Genomic DNA, 19,252 nt, shown 5'->3' with positions numbered 1-19,252 from the left:
ATGTGCGACAGACGTAAAAACATCAAGGCGAAATTCGAGGCCTTTGCATTTTTTAGATTAAAAAACAAATCAGATGTGAATTAAGTTGAAAGAATGACTTTGAAAAATAATTCATTCAAAATAAATTAATTTGAGAGACTGTCAGGGCGTTTTTTTTTCTTTATCTTAAATGTGAATTCTGTAGTACTAGAAGCAACACATGAAGTACTCTGTCCAAACGCTAATAGCGCTATCTTCTAGCCTTTTTTCTTCTTCTTTGTTGCTAGAACTCATCTAAATGTAGATGGCCGACCAAAACTAATTCCTATCTATATTAATTCGTTTGCACGACGGGCAACATTTTGCAGTATTATTAATCCAAAATTAGAGTTTTTTTTAAATCATCATTCACAAATTATTTATTGACCTGAACAACGCCGCCGTAAATGCAGCTATTTGGTCAGAGGACAAAAAACTGAAAACACTGGGAATGTTTTAGTTGGCCTACAGGGTAAACTTCTTCCACACATGGGATGGTCGCATTTTACCCGTCAACAAATGGTAGTTAAAAACGTTTTGTACTTTTAAAGAATATTTTACATTTGTAGTCATCATGTTGAAATCGAAGACCTTCGTTAAAAAGACCCGTTCCGGCCGGGTGATGAAAATAGTGCGCGAGCATTATTTGCGAGACGACATTTGGTGTGGAAGTGAGGCATGTGACCAATGCAAGCAGGAGTCCACCGTTTTACAGAAAGATCCCTGCATAGAGAGCAGCCTGTGTCCCTTTTCGCATTACCTGATCCCTGACACCAATGTGCTGCTGCATCAGGTAAGAAAACAACAAAATCGAACCCATTTCCATGTTGCAATATGCTTTGAATTAAGAATATAAACCAAACGGGTGGCAACATTGTAAAAATCCCTAACATCATGACCAAAACAAAATATTTTTGTTGCTGAAAGTGGGTTTAATATTATCGACTGGCAATAACTTAGTAATAAATAGCTGTAGTGCACATCTGAAATGACAATAAACGTCATCTTCAGGATGTGCTTCTACTCAAAATAGTGCTTCTTCAACTCCTATTTTTGTGCCTGCAGATCGACGTTTTGGAAGACCCCATTATTTGTAACGTGGTGATCCTGCAGACAGTTCTTCAGGAAGTGCGGCACCGCAGTGCACCGCTCTATAAACGCCTCAAAGATCTCCTCCACGCGAGTGAAAGACGTTTTTACTCCTTTACCAATGAGCACCACAGGTATGCAGATGCATTTTCACGTCTCTTTGGCTTTGCCATTTGGATTGGAGAATAATTCCACTTGTTTACCCACAGAGAAACATTCATCGAACGGGAACCAGGAGAAAGCGCCAACGACAGGAACGACCGAGCCATCCGCGTGGCCGCCAAGTGGTACAGCGAGCATCTGTCACAACCTGATAACCCTAAGGTGGTGCTTTTGACCAATGACCTTGGTAACAAACAAAAATCAGAAGAGAGCGGTCTCCTGGTGTACAAATGTAAGTTTTTTTTTAATCAAACTCATTTTGCGGACTAGCAACTTAACGCTAAAGCCTCATTTGTCCGTATGCTAGTCGAGGAGTACGTCAAGGGTCTGATCGCCAATCCGGAGCTTGTAGATCGCCTGGCGTTGTCAAACGATGATAAGGTAAGCTAATTGAATGCTAGGGTGGAATTTGGGTGAATAGTAGCTTAATTGCTTATTTGGCCTCTGAATCTCATTAGAATGACGTCAGCAGCAGTAAAGTATTATTCCCAGAGCATCTTCCACTATCCAGAATCCAAGCAGGGATCAAAAGTGGTGCCTTCCTTCAAGGATCTTTTAAGGCCAGCAGGGACAACTACTTGGAGGCCAAAGTGTTTATCCAAAAAAATGATGATGAAACCACAGAGGTAGTAATATGCCAGATAAGAACCGTCAATGGCAGCCAATGAGTTACTATTTAAAAAATAATTGAATACATTTTAAAAACTCACATTCTGTATATGGCCAGGTTCTCATCCAGGGCCTTCACAACCTCAACCGAGCTGTCCATCAAGATGTGGTTGCCGTGCAGCTGTTGCCACGCAGTGAGTGGGTGGCGCCCTCTTCCATCATCCTGCAGGACGTGGGCTCGGCTAAAGATGACACCAACGAAGAAGAAGAGGAGGAGAAGATAGAGGACGCAGTGAGTTGGCCTCATGCAGCATTCTGGATCGGCAGGCTCCGCCCATACTTGAATATGCAGTGTGTTTTTCTCTTTGTGAATAGCTGAGAAGTTCTGGAGGGAGCGTGAACTGTAAACCTACAGGCAAAATAGTGGGCATCATTAAAAGGAACTGGAGGCCGTTCTGTGGGATGCTCAATATGTCCCAAATCAAAGAGGTAATGACACATTACACTAGAATATGGTTAAGGCCAAGTGTTAATATTTTTTTCTTTTTCTGATGACAGTCAACGCGCCACCTTTTCACACCAGCGGACCGCTGCATCCCACGAGTCCGTGTTGAAACCCGCCAAGCATCCACCTTAATGGGACAGAAGATTATGGTGGCCATTGATGGCTGGCCTAAAGACTCCAGATATCCAAATGTTAGTATTTACTTACTTCACTTTAACTCACACAACAACTTACTCTGCCATTTTCTCTTCACTAGGGTCACTTTGTCCGCAGTTTGGGTGTAGCAGGCGAGAAGGCAACCGAAGAGGAAGTCCTGCTTTTAGAGCATGATGTTCCCCATCATACTTTCTCTCAGGCTGTGCTCAGTTTTCTTCCCAAAATGCCATGGATCATTAAACCTGAGGTAATTCATGACTTACTTATCAGTATGCTGCAAAACATACTACTGTTATTTTCCATATTTTACCTAACTTTGTCCATCTGTGTCTGTTTTTGCAATGCAGGACATGGTGGGCAGGGAAGACCTCAGGAATCTGACAGTGTGCAGTGTGGATCCTCCCGGATGTACAGACATTGACGATGCACTCCACTGCAGAGAACTCGGCAATGGGAACTTGGAGGTAGTAGACGAGTACCCAAAATGTCGTTTTCTGTATGCTAAAATGTGTTTGTATGTCAAAGGTGGGAGTCCATATCGCAGATGTCAGTCACTTCATCAGACCTGGCAATGCTCTGGACAATGAGGCCGCCAACCGCGGAACAACGGTTTACCTTTGTGGGAAGGTGAGGATAGTCGCTGTGGAAAGATTACAAAAAATATATATATTAAAAAAGTATTACACATTTGGGTTTGAATTAATCAATGTCAATATAAGGCACACATTGGACTATTTTTGCTGGACTTTTGACATGTGACTGTTTGTCTCACAGAGGATCGACATGGTTCCCGAACTACTCAGCTCCAATCTTTGCTCGCTACGCTCTGGCGTGGATAGGTGAGTAGTGCTGACATACAGTACTACTGTAACTACAAATGTTTTTTTTACGAATTAACTTATTTTTCTCTGATTTGTTGTTTGAAGATTGGCCTTCTCAACCATCTGGGTGATGAATCAAGAGGCTGAAGTTCTAAAAACACGTTTTACGAAAAGTGTCATCAACTCCAAGGTATGCAGTTATGATAAACTTCACTAAGGCATGTCAGCAGATGTGTATATAGAAAAGTGGTAATAGTTTTGAAGAATTAAACTTAAATTTATTCAAATTGTCTCCTGTTTCAATTCAGGCATCTCTCACATACGCGGAAGCCCAGTTGAGAATCGATGACACCAACAAGAGCGACAACATTACCAAAAGCCTGCGTGTCCTCAACAAGTTGGCCAAGATCCTCAAAAAAGGAAGGGTCAATAAAGGGTACAATTTGGCTAAAGCGAGGATGACCTGTCTTTTAGGCATTGAATACATATTCCAATTCATATTTACAATATATATTTATACCTTCAGGGCATTGACACTGTCTTCTTTGGAGGTCCGCTTCCACATGGACAGTGAAACCCACGACCCCATTGAGCTCCAGACCAAAGAGCTCATGTGAGTATTCCAGATTTAGGGTTAATTGACTCTATTTTGTGGTGCGATCCAATGTCATCTTTGGGTTGTCAGGGAGTCCAACTCCATGGTGGAGGAGTTCATGTTGCTAGCCAACATTTCAGTTGCCAAGAAAATCTACGACGAGTTTTCCGAATGCGCCCTACTGAGGAAACATCCGGCTCCGCCTCCTTCCAACTACGACATCCTTCTAAAGGCGGCAAAGTCCAAAGTGGGTGACACCTTAAAATGTTTTTTTTGTCTTGGTCAATTTTAACAAGATTGAATGAATTTAGGACGTGGTTCTCCGCACCGATTCAGCCAAGGGTTTGGCCGACTCTTTGGAAGGAGCCAAAGTGGAAGGCTTTGCTTACTTCAACACGCTTCTGCGTATCCTGGCCACTCGCTGCATGATGCAGGCCGTCTATTTCTGCTCGGGAATGGACAGCGATTTCCACCACTACGGCCTGGCCTCGCCCATTTACACGCATTTCACGTCTCCCATACGAAGGTACGACTCCTGCCTTTTGCTGTCCTAGAAAATATAACGAGGCGGGTACCCCCCTGCACAGGTACGCCGATATCATCGTGCATCGACTTCTGGCCGTGTCCATTGGAGCGGACTGCACCTACCCGGATTTGACGGACAAACAAAAGCAGTCGGCACTGTGCAACAATCTCAACTACCGACATAAAATGTCCCAGTATGCACAAAGGGCATCTGTGGCTTTTCATACACAGGTCAGTGTAAAGAAACCCGAAAATATAGTATGTCAACTTAAGTAAAAGTCAAGTAAAAATAAGTGTATTTCAGGTGCATATCATAAAACTATACTGTACCTTATGGCTCCTCCCCCTTTTCTTTCGTAGTTGTTTTTCAAGACTCGTGGCATCCTGAGTGAAGAAGGATTTGTCCTTTATGTGAGGAAGAATGCCATTATTGTCCTCATTACCAAGTTCGGTCTGGAGGGAGCAGTCTTTTTCAACGACAAGGACAAGGGGGGTCCTCGACTGGTATTTGATGAGGAGGTAATAAAGGCAGCTTCCATGTTATGAGCTTCTGTTATTAAAGCGCCATGGTGTTCTGTATTCAGGGTCCGTTTTTGACTGTGGAGCAACACACCTTCCATATATTTGACCGGGTGAAGGTTACCATCAGTTTGGATGACTCCAATATTCAGCACCAGAAAATACGCATGGCCTTGATAGAGCCAGTGGTAAGAACAGAGATACTCCGCCTGTTAGTGCACGCCAGATGGCTGGGTCAATTTGCAATTACAAAAATCCCAAGATGATAGTTGCCGTTTTCCCTTCAGATCCCTGGTGTGAGCGTTTCAGCCCCGGAATTGGAAACCCAAAACAAGAAGGCCAAACTGGATCACTGAGTCGTCATTTTTTTATCAAGAACTGGACTAGAGGTATTTTTGGACTATGGAATAAAGTTTCCATGTAAAAATGATCAGTTTGGAAAAACATTCATTAAGTGCGACTATGTAAGGCTAAACACTAGATCATCTGACATGAGTTAATAATAGCACTTTTCAATTAACCAAAAGCCACTTCAAATAATCTGTGTTGCCAGATACACGATTTGCTGAACACTGATTTTATTTCGAAATGCCCAGAAAATCAGCACCACACAATGGCCGTATCATATAAAACAGCATATCAATAACCAACATGTCTGATACGTCTTGAATAATTAATTCCTTGTAAAAATAACGTCGCTCACATTCGTGGGATGAACTGCAAAGCACCACCATCCAGACGATTGTCATGTTGGCCTTAAAGTGACAAATTAATCTTTAACCATGATTATTTTTTAAAAACTAAGACATGAAGCAATAACAATTTAGAATCACAAAACAACACTAAGATAAGATACCCGGACATTTCGTCGCCAGACAGTTCGTCTAGCACGTAACCTTAACCACTGAAATGTCCGGTCACGTAAAATAGTCATTGTGCAGATTTCATAATCCATTTCTCATTCGTGGCATAGTGAACAAAATGTTCGTAATTTTCAAGTTTAGGGGAAAAAAGAAATATAAATAGAGAAACTATTTTTGATATAATTAACCTTTAAAAACTGCTAAACACTCGTGTTGGTGTCCTTAGCGGTGCGTTAATCACTGGTACAGACAGACTCATTTTATGGCTCAAACTGGAAAAAAAATCCAGGCTTTAAGAAGTAGCTGTCCAACAAAGTGTGAAACTGGTCAGTGATGAGGATACCACACCTGTAAGAAGAGAAAAAAAGGACTGTTAGTTTTAAAGTTTTAGACTCACCTGCCATGAGTTGGAAGGTGATGCATTAAGAGACAATAGTACAGTAGAAAGTCTTATTTATTATTAGTCTTATTATATTAAAAAAAAAATAATCAACATACGCCTAAGAAAAGTTCCTTTATTAACATCCCTAAAGTAAATGAAACTTTAACCCACACAGTACCCACTGTGGCCCTTAGTTTGGAGACCACTGCTGTACAGTAACAACCCTGAGTTCTGGTAGTACCTTTACTTTTGGGGGCTTTTGGTAAGGGACGTCCTCCACCAAGTTGGTCCCGAAGGACTCTTTGACGTTAGACTCCGAGGCCAGCCCGTCGATCGTTGAGGTCGTTTGGTACCCACTGTCCACCTGCGTAAAATGGGTTCGTTTAGGCCAACTTCAATAATCCCAAAACAGCCACAATGTATTGTTTCAACTGAATTTTTAGGTATTTTGCAATAGCAGTCAAAAATTGTGCACCCTCACAAATACCTGAAAGGTTAAAATAATAATAATAATACAAACCTGCATGCTAGAATCATAGCGTATACTGCTACGCTCTGCAAGAAGAGAGGCAAACATTTGCGAGCTGTCCATAGCCGAACTATTGCCCATTCGCGAACTGGTCATCCGCCCGGAAAGGCTTGTACTGCCTTCCTCTTCTTCCTTCCTGGTTTCCTGGTTCTTTTCCATCTTAACAGAGTCCACCAGGGACAGTCTCTCGGCATCGGGGGAGCTAGTGTCCCCGGATGGGAGGGGAGAAGACGGATCCTCGGCTTCTTCTGTATAAGAGAGCCTGGGGTCGAGGAAGGGGCAAATAGGGGGCGGGGTCACGCAAGAACGGAATCGAAGCTTGGGTTTGGCTCTGGGACGCTGCCGTTGTGGGGAACAGCTACGGATAGGGGAGCAGCCGTCCACGTCTGGGCTTAAGGTAGAGGTGAGGACATCCATATCTAAGGGGACGCTGAGGGGCAAGGTTCCTCCTGCTGGGTTCATCAAGTAATATTTACGACTTTTTTAAAGATAGCACACTTTGAATGGGGAAAGAATGTTCAATACCTGAGCCAGTTGGTGTGCATGCGGTATCCGCAACGATGGGTGAAAAGGTAGGCGAGGCCGCACCAGCGTGGGGTGACTGATCGGGGAAGGGAGGGCTGACACTGCTGCAGTCCCGGAAGCAGCCAGTCAAGATGGGACTGGATGAGAACTGACCCTAAAGACCAGTGCAATGAAAAAAAAGGGTAAGACTTCATTTCTTTCCATTCAATTTTGTATAACATTGCTAAGACAATAAAACTGGGAAATGCAATTGAATGTAGGTTGCATTTTAGCTTCTTGTGCGGGCCATAATTTAATAATAAACTTTTTTTTACTCACCGTTGAGGGAGTTGAAGCAGATACACCGCAGGACAATGGAGATGTAAAGTTGGAAGTCAGTCCCACCAAAACTTTTTCTTGTATCAACGGTGGGCTCTCTTTTCTTTGAGAATGACCCTTCTCTGGGCTCGCTGGACAGGAGTTGTCAGAGCTGCTGAAGCTGCCTTGGCCATCCAGAAAGAGTTTGCGCCTCAAATGGGAAGAGCTCAAACTCTCCTGAGAAGAATCACTCCCAGATTCTTCATTTTGGAAATACTCCCCTTAGAGAAAACAGCAAAGTGAGTGACAATGACAGATACACTGAAAACAACCCCCATTTCTCGTGGCTTACCGAGAAGTTTCCTCAAATCCAAACCCAGTGGTAACGAGAGGGTCGTCTGACAAGCAACTGCAATGCAAACAGGTTATCTAACTACGAAAAGAAAAGACAAGTTTGGAAAAGAAAATAAATATCTCACCTGATTTATTTTCTGGCTCCTCCATCATCGGTGATAGAGACCCTAAGCATGCTGAACAATAAGTGATGAGACACGGTAAAACTTTTGAATGCAGATAGGGGGGAAAACAAAGGAATACAGAGAAGGAACTTACATGTCTTGGACTTGTGCATATTCTTGTGGTTGTCTGATAAAGCCCATGGAGAGGGCACAATTGCACCTTTGGTAAAAAACTGGATAAGGACATAGACACCACATTAGAGGGCATGCAAGGCAGGTCACAGCTTTCAGCCTGTAGTAGCACATTAGTGCTTGTTTGCTATAATTGTGCATCATTGCAAAATTGGAGGAAACCTTCACTTCTATTCATTCATTGACGTGCTCTGTGAGTGCCAAATGAGATAATATCATTTTAAACATACCTGTTCAATAGCATTCTGACACTTTTCTTCAACGTCGAGATCCATTCTAGCAATTCAAAAAAAGGTTCAAGTCTACTATTTTCTACACTTTTATCACAGTATACTTTTAAAATATACCTTGTCTGGCTGAGGTAAAATGACTGTCTCTGGATTTCCTCTTGGTCTATGTGTACTGGATGAAGACTGGCCATGTCTTCAATGGACCAGTTGAATTCGGAGGGTGACTGTGCAGAAACCGATCGACACTTATACAAATTATATGATGATGATGTAGCATTTTATATGAAATGTGGGGGAACACTTACAGTTTGTGATAACCTGTATACAAATGGACTGGGAACCAGTGGCTCACGGAGGTGACGGTAGTCGTTGGGACTCTCGAACGGGTTCCTGATCGAAGGTTTCCCTGGTGTTTCTGGAGTAATGTGCGGCTCCGGGATGTCCCCCATCTTTCACATAGATAATACAAACAATCAAAACAAAATATTGCATTTAAGAGTCTCAGAAAGGCGATCCTCAAAACACTGCATTTATTTTTCTGATTAGTTCAAGAAGTTTCCCTTAGTTTTTATTAGATCCAAAATGATATGATAGATGCAATTTATGTGATACTTACAATATTAAATAACTCTGTAAGATCAGGAGGGGAAAATAACAGTCACGGGAGAATGAAGACAGCGTTTCCAATGATGGCTTTGCAGGCTTATTTGAATTTTGCCCTCGCTGTCCGCTGTCCAATTGAATCGTTCTAGGAAGTTCATGTCACCAATCAGTGATTTTTTACGACACATCCGCTATGGTAAGGGTCTGAGTTTGAAACAGATGTAAAGGCGGGGCAGAAAGTGTTAGAACCAGCGGCCATCTTGCGTCAGAAGTCGTAGGTGTTGACGTTCGACGTTTATATAGCTGCATGCACAACGATCCATCGTGGGTTTCGCTATTTAATACTTATTATTCTGTGTATAAAGCTCACATTAAATCTTAGTAGATTTAGCCTTGGACCTGCATCTCTCTTTGCTGCTACTACTGCTTGCAAGGACGCCAACTATCCATTTGAGAATCATGGCAAGTGCAACCAATGCTAACCTGAATGCAGTCCGAGAGACCATGGATGGTAATGGTGCAATTTTATTAAAGTGAGAGTTATCCACTTGCACATGTTTTCCAGTACGATCACGCTCGTTTCCTTGCTATCATTCCACCAGTTCTGCTGGAGATCTCCAGGCTGCTCAACACTGGGTTAGACATGGAATCTCTATCCATCTGTGTGAGACTATGTGAGCAAGGCATCAACCCAGAAGCTCTTTCTTCAGTCATTAAAGAGCTGAGAAAAGCCTCCGAAACCCTCAAGGTAGACAGTCTTGATATGTTAAAGTGATCAATTAAAATATTTATATTATCTAAAGTGAGAAGAGGGGACACTATGTGCTAATGTGTGATCACATTGAATGCAAACAGAAGAAAGCGTCACTCCAACGTTGTCTTTTTATATTACAGGCTCCTGAAAACTGCACAAATTAAAGATGTTGCCTTCACTTCCCAGAGAAGTGAAGGCATCATCAGTGAATGCTCCTGTTTCTTCTACCTGTTGGAAGCTCCAAACATTCTGTTGTCCCATATTGATTTGTCCTTGAATGCACATGTCAATCAATTTGAATGTTTTCCCTTAAAAAAATAGTACTATAGCTGTATACAAAAACCTTGTCATCTAGAATAATACTGCTTTTATGGTGTATAATCCTGACTGTTAAATTTGTCACTTATTTTTATACGTATATAATGTTAACGTTCATAACATGAATGCATTTTTCATATCGGCACAATTAATGGCCACTAGGTGGTGCTGTAATACACGTCTTCCAACCTTCATGAGTTCCAGTTCAGGTTCAACATCCTTTATCCTCAATAGGGTCGCAGGGGGTGCTGGAGCCTATCCCAGCTGACTTCGAGCCAGAGGCGGGGAACACCCTGAATTGGTTGCCAGCCAATCCCAGGGCACAAGGAGACAAACGGGCAATTTAAAGTGTCCAATCAGCCTACCATGCATGTCTTTGGAATGTGGGAGGAAACTGGAGTTCCTGGAGAAAACCCACGCAGGCCAGGAGAGAACATGCAAAATCCACACAGGTATGATATGAAACCAGGCCTCCCATACGACCTTTACGTGAAGAGTTTGATCTGAATTTGGGAAAAGACGTCCTATTTTTTAAATTATGAAAGTTGAGACAGTTGTTTAGAAATATGTCCTGTATTCCATATGGAAGAAGGTCTTGTCTTCACTTTGCGACCTCACATGCCAAAAGTATTAAAAAAAAATAAAAACATGAATGCAATGGAAATAGTCTTGTGATATTTTCCATCTGAATAAGAAATGTGATTATTTCTACATCATAACTACAATTGACTAATAGAATTACATTGGATACATTTCTACCATATTATCAACGACAGCAGTAAAATGTGATATGTTCTTTTTGATTGTTTTTAATGTTTAATTCGTGTTCATAACAGTTTTTTCTAGCTCAAAATATACACACTCCCCCTTTGACTTATTTGTAGCTTTAAGTATCCTTGTTTACCCAAGGGTCCTGTTGAATTTTTATTAGAAAGGCCATACTAAAAATGTATAGGGAAAAAAAATGCATTACATATTATTATCAACAAAAAGGCTGAATTAGGTTCCCATGGTATATGCTGTCTAAAATAAAATAGTAAACTTGTCAGGTATTTATTTATACTACTGATAACTGTGTTTAATTTGAGATTTTTCACCTTTCTAACCAAAGTCAGCAAAAACCTGATTAGGGACATCTCTTGAGTGATATTTTTTAGTGAACGCTGTCGTAAGAGTTTTTTTTTTTTTAATTAATATTATTTTTTATTATGTAGATACCTATGTGTAGTGAAGAATAGAGCACTACATGAATGATAAGCATAATATAAAACAATGTTTTCCCCCCTCATGATTCTAACATATCACATCTGGACAGGATAAATCACATATAACACAAACCAAAAGATAATCCTTTCAAATAATCTGATATCTTTTTGATAATTGGGCCTTTCTTGCATTTTTTTTTACTGCAGTTGTGAAAATGGCTGAACTATTGCCCCATGCAGCAGAACCTTTTCTACATCACCACGGTATGTGTGCTTTATTCATTTACAAACAACTAAATTAAGCTTTATATATAGTTAGAGTGATCAACCTATCAGCAACATCCCAGTGCATTGTCTTCTTTTCTTGACTGTCTGCAAAATAACTAAAAAAATGCTGAAATCATGCAACTTTCCTCTCTACAGGCCAATATCCAGGCTTTATGCAAGTACTCATCTGAAAAGGCAAGTATTACTACCTCATTTGGTTTGTGAGTGTGTGTGTGTGGTGGGGGTCCACGTCCACGCAGGCAGGGTTATTTGCTACTGCTTCTTTAAGATGTCTCCAAATGAAGGAGCCCCCCTTAGCCTCTTCCCGACTTTTCCCACCCTTAAGCCATCTGACAATAACACCCCTCAGAGGAAGTCAGCGTGAGCGCAATGGTGTCGGCGTCAGCGTTTTTTGCCCTGACTGACAGGCCGGCAGTTCGAACTTAGTGGGCTGGTCCTTTATTTTTTTTCTTCTGTTAACTTCTGTGTTTCCTCAATTGGAGCGTCAAGTTTTATTCATGTGAGGGACATGCATTTACCTGATAAAAATAGGGGGAAAAACATAGGAAGGGACATGTACTTAGGCACAAAAGTAAAAAGAGGTCAATGATTTCTAGATCGATGCCAGACTTAGGCTAATTAGGATAATTTAATCTCATGATAATGTACATGTTTATTTTTTTCTGGTGTTGATTTCATGTTTTATGATATAGTTCAAATGAAGATTATAGATGGAAAAAGTGAAATAGAGAATATTTAGTCATTTTCATCATTAAAATAAATAAATACACATTTTTAATGAAACAACTTTAGCTTTTTTTAGTTTCAAAAAGCAGTAAATGTAAAAAATATGAATAAATACCTTATTTTAAATGAAGAAAAACATGGACATTAACAAAATAAATACATTTCTTAGTATTTTTGCTGGCTTTCCATTTTATAAAAGTAAAAAACAGGATTTTTTATTTTATTTTTGTAAATTGTGGTGCTTTTAAATCAAGGTACCGCTGCCCAATTTCAGTAACAGGATTTTTTATTTTATTTTTGTAAATTGTGGTGCTTTTAAATCAAGGTACCGCTGCCCAATTTCAGTAACGACATACATAACTTGTTGCAGTTTACTTCTCCATCTACTTATTACACTATTTATCAATTGAGTATAAAAGTGAGGCATACACATGCAATGATGAACCTGAAGTTGACCTTCACCTAAGAAATATGGGCTGGTTGCTTTAAACGGAGAAAAAAAATGTCCACAGTGCGAATCCATGTTCTTGCTTTGCACAAAGCAAACGAGTTCCCCTGATTGGCGAGTGTGGGCGTGGGAGTCTTGCGTGTATGCGTCGGTTGGTGCGTGCGTGCGTGTTTGATGTGTTCCTCCTGATCCCCGCCTGACACTTTGATCAGGCGTAAAACAAAAATATTCCCAAATCCCACAGTCCTGCTTGGCTAGATTAGCGGCCATATATGCATAAACATCTGAAAAGGGGGGGCTTTTTCAACTAGGGCAGCGGTCAGGTCACATGACTACAGCAACTTCAAGCCATCCCAAACTTCTAAAGGTGTTTATGTTTGCATGTCTGATAATTACCTGAAGCCTGTTTGTGTTATTTTTTTATTTTTTTTTTGGTAATAAACCAGGGCATTCTCATTTAAAAAGCGTAGGACCCTCACGGTGCTGTAATGGTCCTGGCGTGGGAAATAGATGGTACAAGAAATAATTAGACTGATTAGTGGCTTCTCATATGCGAAAAGGCAAATTATGGACAGTTGCGTCAAGGTGGGGAAAAAACAAATGCTGTTTACGTGCAACTTCTGAGTGAGAAATTGAAGAAGAAAGCAGTCGGCTGACCAATTTATACTGTAATAATACTAATAATGGAGCTCAGGTATGATGTTGTTTTGATGAGACTTGAGTCCAGTTGGAGTCTTGATTAGATGTTAATTAAAGAGTAACTCTCGCTTCATGTTTGATGCACCTTTGTGGATTTGCATTTGTACTCTTTAATGTCTTGAGAATGTGGAAATATAAGCTAAATTAGGTCTTATTTTTTTTGTCTTTCACTTTTAAATTGGTAATATAAAAATTAACTCTCCCTTCACCCCAAAATTAGGAGAAAATGCAACTGGCAATCTCTTAAAATTGATTTTTTTGGGGGCTTTTGGATCAGATTTATAAAGCAACTATTTCCCTTTCCCATGCATTTCTTGTGCAATATTCTTTTTAAAAATGGACCCCAAAACCCCACATTATGTGTGTTGAATGTTGCAGGGTGTAAAATGTCTGCTGTCATAATGAAATTATAACCGATAGTAAGATCTTGAAATATGTCGTTCAACAGCGTGCAGTCAAGCTTGCTAACTGCATCATGTTTTTTATGTGAAGGTCAATCATATAATCGTTAAATGGTAATATTAGGCTAAAAGGTCCAGCCTGTCAGCCAGATCATAAATTTTGCCCTTGGCTTTTACATACACATAGATAGCCTGAGCAAAATGCATCTCTCACAGGAAAATAAAAACAAAAAACAATGGGAATTTAGGGGACACTATTTTAGTTTGCTTAAGTGCCTTGAATTGAAATTTAGTATTCAACCAGACTAAATACTGTAAAATTATACTTCATAGGGGTGTTCTGATGACATATTTTCTCATGTGAGTCAGAGTCACCTGAGTCTGAGAATCCCGCCACCGTGGAAATGCCTTTTAGAGCTGGATAAAGTATATTCAAATCATTTTTTCCTGGGCGTCACATCTAATTGCATTTAGTGCTTTGCATTCAATGTTTTTCGCCATCAATTGCAGCTTAAACAATTTTATTTTTTTTTCAATTCCAATCTTCGAAAATGACATCATTAGGCCCATTTTATGATCTCATAATCACATTAGCACAGACATGGGCAAACTACGGCTCGTGGGCCACATACGGCATCTATCTTTTTTTTAAATTCCATTTTAATATTTCTTAATACATTCCTTTTTACTTTATACTTTTGACTTTAATGATGAGTGATGAGTATGTTAATACTTTAGTCCTTTTTTCTCTCTTTATGTTTTATATGTACTTTTAACGGATGCACTTTTTTACATGTATCGTATCTTGTGCTGCCCCCACTCATCTGTCACATTTTTATAGTCAATGTGGTTCCCCCTGGGCCCAAAAATTTGCCCACCATTCCAAAAAAATACAATTAACATATCACGATTATTTAGTTTATTCTAATTGTGTAGTGTACTTTATATCTACATGTAGCAGAAGACTATCTCAACACACTCCAGAGTCCGAACGGGCGTAAGTAATGGATTTATCCGCATACATTGTGTGTAACCCACTCGGTTTAATCTCCGTGCCTGGTGTTTGCCCTCAGAGGAGTTGAGTGACCTTGTTCCCACTAGCGCTGATATAGCACCCTTGATTAAATACGGGACACAGTTCTAAACGTTTAATATTAAACTATTTAGCTCCCAATTAAATTCCCGGTGAGGAAATTGGATCATAAACTCTTTTAGGCATCGTTAGCGGCCATTAGATGAGATAATGGCGTGGCAATCAAAATCTGCTGCAAAAAAAAATTAAAAATAAAACAACTTCCAAAGTCTTTTAGTGACTTTGTTGTTTTTGGATCTTTTCCAAGCTGATTAATGTCAGATTGATTGATTTACAGTTGTAATTAGCTTTCTCGGGCTCCGACGCCGAGTAATCATAGATTTGCTTGCTTGTTATAAACTATTAATTGGTTTCATTAACACAATCACTTAATTGAATAACAATTAGTAACCTTGGCTGCGCAACCCCCGCTTTGTGTTTTCTCAGCAATGCTAATGAAAGCAGCTTTTTTTCTTCTTTTTTTTTATCTGATTACGATTTGGAGTGTTGGACTATGTAATGACGAGTATGATATTGGGCTTGTTAGTTGATTGAGGAGGGGATCACTGAGGCGTTCAGATGGCATTGAGCGAGCGCATTGTGTTAAACAGGTAGGCACCATATGCCGCCGTAATCAGCTGCCGGAATCACATTTGCTAGTAAAATTGTCTTCCAATAAAAGCGCCTAGTAAAACAACACGGCCTAATTCAATTTCACTTTGGGTTTAAAGTGAACAGCTGCCCGTTTGTTGGATTGTTGAACATTCTCGCAAAGGCGCCGCCGCGGTGGACAATGACAAAGTTTTAACGCTTTGACTGCCATTCGTCAATAGGTCGGATTTTTTTAATCTGACCGTCAAAGCTATTGACGGTGTCAACTAGAGGTGGGGTAATCTATGGCTCAGGAGCCATATATGGCTCTTTGGATGGGTGCATGTGGTTCTTTGCTAATCTATGGGAACTGCTGGTGAGAAAGCGCAGGAATGTTATGTTATGTTGAATGTTATGTTGTGTTATGTTATGTTGTGTTATGTTATGTTGAATGTTATGTTATGTTGAATGTTATGTTATTTTGGTATTATGGCATTCATTGATGGCTTTATCCTCATTAGGCTCGCAGGGGGTGCTGGAGTTTACCCCAGCTGATTTCGAGGCCGCTTCACTTGGGGTAAAAAGCAATGTCTCATCACCAATCAAAGCATTTAGATTAAGATCAATCCAAATATCTATGGATACCTGTAGCTCTTCAATCCGTCTTAATCGCTTCTTTTTGCGTCCCACGGACACATCTGTAGCACGCCAAATAAAAAAAAAAGAAGAAAAACAAATCTTTCATTGTTCAAACATTAGTTGACCAAACCTACGTTTTGTTTTTAAAATGCCACCGACTGCTTTTCATCAAGTTTTCCGCCACGAAATAAAAGACAGGGGGGTGGACTAGCTGTCCACTCCACTTTCAAGAAGACGAGAGCAGCCACATTGCCGTGACAGCTCATATTGTGCGTTCGTTTGCGCGTGTTGACGAGAGGCAAAGAAGGTGCGTGTTCGCCAAAGAGGAAAAAAAGAGAGGAAACGCTCGCCGCGTCGTGTGTGAGTGTCAGTGTTACAGTGACAGCTTGTATTCTTGGTGATTAATGATGTGCCGTGTGACTTGATAAGTGCTTCGGAGGACCGACGCTTGTTTCAATTAGACCTTGTGAAGGTCGCGACGCTATGCCGGCCTCTCATTATCATATCCATAATCAATCCGCATTATCATAGGGTGGCGTGCAATGGGTGTGCGCCATACCTAAATCGCACACACACACATGCACGAGTATGGAGGCATCTAATCACATATCAAAACACAATGACATGGTCTCTCATTCAAGAGCGCGTACACGCCAACGCCAACGCGCACATACGCACGCACGCACTGACGCGGCCTTCCCTCCAAGTTGATTTGAATCATAACAGTGGCTGCCGGGAAGGATTAAAAGTGTGTATCGGAGAATTAGACGGCGTTGATGGTGCTGGCATTTCACATCCCCTTTGCAGACACAAATGCCAAAGCATCATTCTGTCTATCCCTCCTTCACTCTTGGATAATACCATACACACACACACACTTATTGGAGACCCTGGGGCTTTTTTAATAGAGGCAAAGCCATTCGTATGGTTTTACCCATCTAATGAGAACAGATTGAGTGGTATTTACACTTCATGGGCTGTTCTAGCCACCTACACGTTCTTCGTCTTCACGTTTTTTGCTCAAAAGAGACATTTGGAGAGGAATGGGAGTTTGCTGGAAATTTGCGTTCCTAAAAATTACTTAGCAGTTTGTTTGTTCATTCATTTTCTCAAAAGGTTTTTCGTACAAAGGTTGTGGGGGTGCTAGAGCCTATTTCGGCTAACTACACTAGGCGGCCAATGGTAATTTAGAGTGTTCAACTGTTCATGTTTTTGAGATATCCCTTGGGAAAACCCACACGTGCCATGAATGACACTAGATGTCCAATCTATAATGGAATTCAGTGATATGTTTGTAGTTTTGACTCAATAACAGAAAGATTACTGTCTTGAAATGTGATGGTTTTATGCATTTGACCTTCTTTTTTATTATATTCTTTCATTGGGGTATGTGATTTTGGCAAGGCAACTTTTAGCCCAGGAATGATAGATAGTTGGAAAATGAGTTGGAGTAATGTAGAGTTCACTCCAAGACAATGCGACCTTTTCAGCACGGTGTTTGCTAAATACTGATTACAGCATGCAATTTCTTGTATGCACCTTCTCATTAAGGGTCATGTGCGCACTGGAGTCGATCACAGGTGTCTTTGGGGACCTTTTGGAATGAAGCCGCTACTTGTTGCTAGTCAAACACAAAGATCATATGAGAAAAACAACTTGTTTAATGGGCATTACAGTTTACTCTTGGATTCACTTTTGTCATTGAGAACTGGAAATAAAGCTTGCATTGACATAAACTGACAGTGAAAATGTAAACAACTGTGAGCCAAATATGATGATTTTGACTTTATTCTATTATATCTTCTATCTATCTATATTCATTTGGATTTTTTCCACCAAATTCTGACTTTATTCTCAATTCTTCAAATCCATGGACCTCCTGGGCATTTTTAAAAAGATTATTCGGACATAAAATAAGCCTGACTTCAAATCTAACAGTCAAATACATACTTTTTGGGAAAAACAGTTCATGTTTTTGACTGATTTTAGGCATATCACAGTCGCCAGGAGAGCTATAATTTGTCTGTGTGGCTCCAGTTTTTTTAACTAGGTCTACAATTTCTTGTGTGTCTTATGTCTGTCTTTCTACTGCAAGGAATTTCACAAATACGGGATTAAATAAAGTTCGAATCCCCCCAAAAAATTATGGTTTGCGTGAAAAGTTTGACAAGCACTTTGCTGCACTGCACGATTTGGGAATGAGCAAAAAAACATCAGCTAGTCTCAAAATCTGACAATATTTGCGCGCTAATCAGCGCATTGTTTGATTCGAGGGGATCTTAACGACAATAGCTGCTGCGCAAATTAAACCTGTGACCTTCCTGTTGTGAAACGCAGCCATTTCCCCACCGGGGGCGTCCCCACGGCTGGCATGGGAAAAAAATGGCAATAAAAGGTGAATCCGCGATAGCTCGACGGGCGCGATCCACAATTGACCTATAGATGAGATCGTGGGCTGGAGGTTAAACGTCACGTTTAAGGTGGGAATGTACTAATCAGCGCTGATGGCTGGGCGCGCATCTCCTACAGATGGAGAGCGAGAGTCGTGACATTTCTATTTGGCAAAGAAAAGGCCAGACTCAGCAGGAGTTATCAAAGGCAAAAAGTAAAAAGTTGGGAGTTCGCTATCTGCGCACGCACCCCACTTTCCCCCTGGAGATACTCATGTTAAGCATAATTAAGCAGATTTGATTAGCATCAAGCCTGGCTTCCTCTCTTGACTTTTAATGAATGTAAATCTACCATCTACATCCTAAAGATTAATTTCTGCCAATTAAAAAACACAAGAAGGCTTATTGGAGAGGGGTGGGGCGAGGGGGTCGTCGTAAGGAGGGCGGGGGGGCTTTGGTGGAAAAAAATAAATATATAATAAGAGTCCTTTTGCGTTGGGAGTACAGTTGGAGTTTTATCCTCTTCTCTTCTCTTCTCCCCCTCCCACAGTTGTCGTATGGCGGGATGGTCTCTGGAGATGTGCGAGATCATTATCAACACAATGTTCCGTGAAAGCCACTTTGAAAGGACTGCCAGCGCCGT

The 19,252-nt window shown here is 40.7% G+C and overlaps 3 protein-coding genes across 3 annotated transcripts; 2 read left to right on the top strand and 1 right to left on the bottom strand.

The window, feature by feature from the left end:
- Nucleotides 1-252: 252 nt before the first annotated feature.
- On the top strand, nt 253-5,429 carry dis3 (DIS3 exosome endoribonuclease and 3'-5' exoribonuclease). The gene is made up of 21 exons (XM_077729944.1): nt 253-811; nt 1,084-1,241; nt 1,317-1,501; nt 1,577-1,650; nt 1,728-1,895; nt 1,997-2,170; nt 2,254-2,367; nt 2,437-2,574; nt 2,640-2,786; nt 2,887-3,003; nt 3,065-3,166; nt 3,314-3,378; nt 3,466-3,550; nt 3,669-3,796; nt 3,887-3,973; nt 4,046-4,202; nt 4,267-4,481; nt 4,543-4,711; nt 4,841-4,999; nt 5,065-5,187; nt 5,287-5,429. The coding sequence occupies exons 1-21, from the start codon at nt 593-595 to the stop codon at nt 5,353-5,355; spliced, it is 2,853 nt and encodes a 950-aa protein (XP_077586070.1). The 5' UTR covers nt 253-592; the 3' UTR covers nt 5,356-5,429.
- Nucleotides 5,430-5,560: 131 nt separating this feature from the next.
- On the bottom strand, nt 5,561-9,311 carry bora (bora aurora kinase A activator). The gene is made up of 12 exons (XM_077729946.1): nt 9,092-9,311; nt 8,781-8,924; nt 8,593-8,699; nt 8,476-8,521; nt 8,208-8,286; nt 8,075-8,125; nt 7,948-8,004; nt 7,617-7,876; nt 7,299-7,452; nt 6,765-7,225; nt 6,486-6,608; nt 5,561-6,210 (listed from the first exon to the last, which is right to left on the bottom strand). Exons 2-12 carry the CDS (start codon nt 8,922-8,924, stop codon nt 6,190-6,192), a joined length of 1,503 nt encoding a protein of 500 aa, XP_077586072.1. The 5' UTR covers nt 9,092-9,311; the 3' UTR covers nt 5,561-6,189.
- mzt1 (mitotic spindle organizing protein 1) lies at nt 9,286-10,342 on the top strand. The gene is made up of 3 exons (XM_077729945.1): nt 9,286-9,589; nt 9,681-9,826; nt 9,973-10,342. The coding sequence occupies exons 1-3, from the start codon at nt 9,538-9,540 to the stop codon at nt 9,994-9,996; spliced, it is 222 nt and encodes a 73-aa protein (XP_077586071.1). The 5' UTR covers nt 9,286-9,537; the 3' UTR covers nt 9,997-10,342.
- The last annotated feature ends 8,910 nt before the right edge of the window (nt 10,343-19,252 follow it).

This window comes from Stigmatopora nigra, chromosome 12 (genome assembly GCF_051989575.1).
Source record: "Stigmatopora nigra isolate UIUO_SnigA chromosome 12, RoL_Snig_1.1, whole genome shotgun sequence".
Classification (NCBI taxonomy): Eukaryota; Metazoa; Chordata; class Actinopteri; order Syngnathiformes; family Syngnathidae; genus Stigmatopora; species Stigmatopora nigra.
The sequence above is the reverse complement of the archived record's forward strand: the minus strand, read 5'-3'. Positions and strand labels throughout refer to the sequence as shown.